Below are 3,396 nucleotides of genomic sequence, written 5' to 3'. Positions count from 1 at the left end.
GCTGCCATCTTCGTTGGTGGTCTGCGAGAGAGAATGAGGAAGAGGCACGCGTGGCGGTTCGAACATCACAAGCAGGCTGCGCAGACGGATGCGAGTCCAGGCAGTCTTCTGAGTTTGTGGACTTGTTGGACCGTTATCTTCTGACCATGGATGTGGTTGAAAATGGAACCGACCAATTAAGAACTCATCCAATATCGTCTAACTGTGATGCATAATTGTTGGCCCCCAAAAAAATATTACAATTTGCTATATGTTTCAGAGTCAGGTATGAGTAATTCGGAACGGGGCAGATGCAAGTGCATAATACAGTTAACTGTAAACTGTTTTTATACTTATGAATAAAAATAATACGTTTCCATTTCGAATTATCTGTATCCAAATGTTCACATATATACGAAGGGAATAAAAGAACAGTTCAAGTAACAAATGCAGTTAGTAAGCTGTGAATGCATCGGTTATCTCCGGTGATCTTTTCACAAAATGATAGTGAGAGGAAGGTCACAATTAGAGGCACAGGCAAGGCTTAAACCTCGACTTTATTGAGAGCAGAATACAAGACAGTCCCATATTATATCTGATTCAACCTCGACTTTTGATAGCTAAAACCAAGTTTGTTGTATATTTAGTCACTGCAGTGCCGAGCAAAATGCATAGATATATAGACATTACTACCATCTATACTGAAAATGTTTTAGGTCAAATTCCTAACATCCTCAGAGTCAACTTCAGCGAAGGAAGGAAGCTGATCGTCTCTATATTTCTAATGAACTACGAGAACTCAATAAAGCTTCGGCATACTTATTTATCCGTACGCTATCAAGTTCTAGGCGAAATGAATCAATCTGCTCATTCATGCTATTTCTTGCCTTTCTTCTGAAATTGTAGAAAGTGCCCAGGTCACTCTTGCAGCGTGCAACTTTACCCTCTTGATCTAACCCACTCCTCTTCTGACCTGCACCAAATAAAGCAGATCTACAAGCAGCTCGAAACCAAGAAGCCTTTTTCTCCCTTGTTTCCGTAGCAGGAGAATATGCAATGTTGTCAAAACAAAGTCTTTTTCCGGGTTCATCATTAGAACGAGTCGAACCAGATGTTCCTTTGCTGCCGTTTTTCCTTACGATCTTATTAAGTTTGCCAAGAAGCTTTGATTTTCTTGCACGGATGTCTTTTTTTGTTGACGGCTCATCGACTCTGGGTTCATCAATATTGTCAAAACCTGCAAATGCATACTCAAGAATGAGCTGCTTGGCTTTCTCCTCTGAGTTTGGGCTCAAACAGTTGCTTAGATCCTTGGCTTCTGCTCTTCCCAGAGATATCTGATGATCCTGCTCATACCGCAGGCAGGCGTTGAGCCATTTGAGATAGACTAGTTCCTCCAAGTCTGCACAGTGGTCAGCACGAAGCTGCTCTAACGTGTTCTTCAATTCCTGGTTTGCTTCTCTCAATTGGTTGAGTTCGTCCAAGACTTTTGCCTGCGTGATTTTGTTAGTTAAGGTGATTTCGATCAGCAGTCGTACTAAACCAAATTTTATTCTTGAAGGAGTCATTTACCAGTTTGTCCAAACGTTGCCCCAATTCCAGATTTTCCTTCGTCAGCATGGAGTTCTTCAGTCTTAGTTCAGCAGCCTCCTCTTCTAGTTCTTCCTTAGACCTGTTCGACTCATAAAGTGCATCAGTTGTCTCTCTGCTTTCCTTGCGCTCCACCTCTTCATGCAGCGAGTTAATCCTTTTCTCCAGGGACGCTATCTTCTCCCTCGCCTGAACGCGAATAGATTCCATTTTCCTTTTGATTTGCGTTGCTTTCGTCCTTTCAGATTCGAGCTCTCGCATGGTTCTCGAGGAATCTGATGCTTCAAGCTTGAGCCGCTGGTTCTCTTCTTTTAGGGACTCGATCTTGAGTGCCAAGCGATTCGTCTCTAGCAATGCTGTTCTCAGTCGATTTTCAAGCTCTCTAATGGCGCCCTCCTGCTCTTTCAATGCATAACACTCGACCATTTCGGTCTCAAGGCTCCTGCTCCTCTCCCTGAGATCTGGTTCTTCAACTACTTCCTGCAAAGGGAGCCCCTCTGCCTCCATTGGGCATTTAGGACATTGTTGAGCGATGTCATGGTTGGTGATCTTCATTGTTGTCGAAGGAGTTCCATGGACGATTTTTGCAGGAGGTTCTTCTTTCTTTACAATTTAAGGTCATTTAGAACAATAATCGAGAAGAAAAAAAAACTCGACTATATAGGGCCAAAATTAAATATAACAACTAGAATTCTAACTCTTACTCTTTGATCTTGCAGGGCAAGGAGATCGTCTTTGAGGCCTCGGCGTGAAAAAGTGGGACTGTGGAGGTTTGATTTATTCTCAGTTTCAGATTCATCCGTTCCTTCGACTACGAGAATGCATCAAAATCAAATCACATACGTATAGATGAATCAGAAGCATGCAAATTAACCATGCATATGTACCTTTGGAGCTGGATACGTTAAGGTAGCCAACGATGTAGCTGGTGAGATGAATTGCTACGGCAATGCATAGTCGAGGAAGCAATGGTCGTTCGTCCTCCATCTCGATCTCCAGCAACATTTCCTTTCCTCTAGCTAGCATTCATTCAGAATCATCACCCGTGAAACAAATATATAAAATATCCTGCAACAACTAAATTAAATATAAAACGCTCCTTTGTCGATCTATTTGAGATTGATCTTGCCTTATTTTGTGAGTTGTGGCAACGGAATAAATAATCTTTGCCTTCCGATCAGATGGTTTTGTAGTTGTTTTGCAGTGATTCTATGTGCTGAGAGACGTCTCTATGTTGTTGTTTGGGAAGATGAACAAGATGCTTTTTCGGTGCGGTTTTGCCTTAGACGGATAGAGCTTCGTCTCATGCAGTGTGTTTTCAGTAATAGGTCGATGGTTGGATTACGTGGGGATGCATATAGCAACAAGGAGTACTGCAGATTGTGGATGAAGGGAAAGTTTATCTGTTTTTTTCCCCCAAATTTAATTCATTCAGATCACCAAGTAACTTCCGTATAATCACAAATTTGCTATTTCTTTTCTTCTTTTTTAAACTTTGTTTTGTAAAGAAAAAACAGTCGTTCGAAATAAACCGCTATTAATCAGTTTGCAGTGTCCACTGGGTTTCCAATACAATTGGCCGGGAAAGGTTCACAGAATTATCAAATGAGTATCTATACTTGCAAATATAATCATCATCAACAACAATATAATAGTCATCTTGTGGTGGTTGAGACATAAAGTATTATCATTTGTCACATGAAATCTTTGGGTCAAAATTCGGCACGTCTTAACATACCTTTCGGCTCAATCCTATGAAAAACATCCGCTTTCTCTATTGTGCTTTAAGAGCTTGATAATAGTATGATCTTATTGTATTGTAGATGC

The 3,396-nt window shown here is 41.1% G+C and overlaps 1 protein-coding gene and 1 long non-coding RNA gene across 2 annotated transcripts; one reads left to right on the top strand and one right to left on the bottom strand.

Annotated features, from left to right (window-relative positions):
- Window positions 1–475: 475 nt before the first annotated feature.
- LOC121970553 (protein CHUP1, chloroplastic-like) lies at window positions 476–2,595 on the bottom strand. Its single transcript, XM_042521339.1, has 4 exons — window positions 2,457–2,595; window positions 2,274–2,380; window positions 1,552–2,172; window positions 476–1,472 (listed from the first exon to the last, which is right to left on the bottom strand). The coding sequence occupies exons 1-4, from the start codon at window positions 2,593–2,595 to the stop codon at window positions 753–755; spliced, it is 1,587 nt and encodes a 528-aa protein (XP_042377273.1). The 3' UTR covers window positions 476–752.
- Window positions 2,022–2,702, top strand: LOC121970554. Its single transcript, XR_006108952.1, has 2 exons — window positions 2,022–2,162; window positions 2,289–2,702. It is a non-coding gene; the product is annotated as an uncharacterized LOC121970554 (long non-coding RNA).
- The last annotated feature ends 694 nt before the right edge of the window (window positions 2,703–3,396 follow it).

The sequence above is a fragment of the Zingiber officinale genome, chromosome 4A (genome assembly GCF_018446385.1).
Source record: "Zingiber officinale cultivar Zhangliang chromosome 4A, Zo_v1.1, whole genome shotgun sequence".
Lineage (NCBI taxonomy): Eukaryota > Viridiplantae > Streptophyta > Magnoliopsida > Zingiberales > Zingiberaceae > Zingiber > Zingiber officinale.
The sequence above is the reverse complement of the archived record's forward strand: the minus strand, read 5'-3'. Positions and strand labels throughout refer to the sequence as shown.

Excerpts from the sequence above, each read along its gene's own strand:
- LOC121970553 (XM_042521339.1), bottom strand. The coding sequence starts at position 2,595 with ATGCTAGCTAGAGGAAAGGAAATGTTGCTGGAGATCGAGATGGAGGAC. Across the intron at positions 2,381-2,456 it reads TAACGTATCCAGCTCCAAAG|TCGAAGGAACGGATGAATCT; the intron begins GTACATATGCAT and ends GCATTCTCGTAG. Across the intron at positions 1,473-1,551 it reads GGCAACGTTTGGACAAACTG|GCAAAAGTCTTGGACGAACT; the intron begins GTAAATGACTCC and ends AAAATCACGCAG.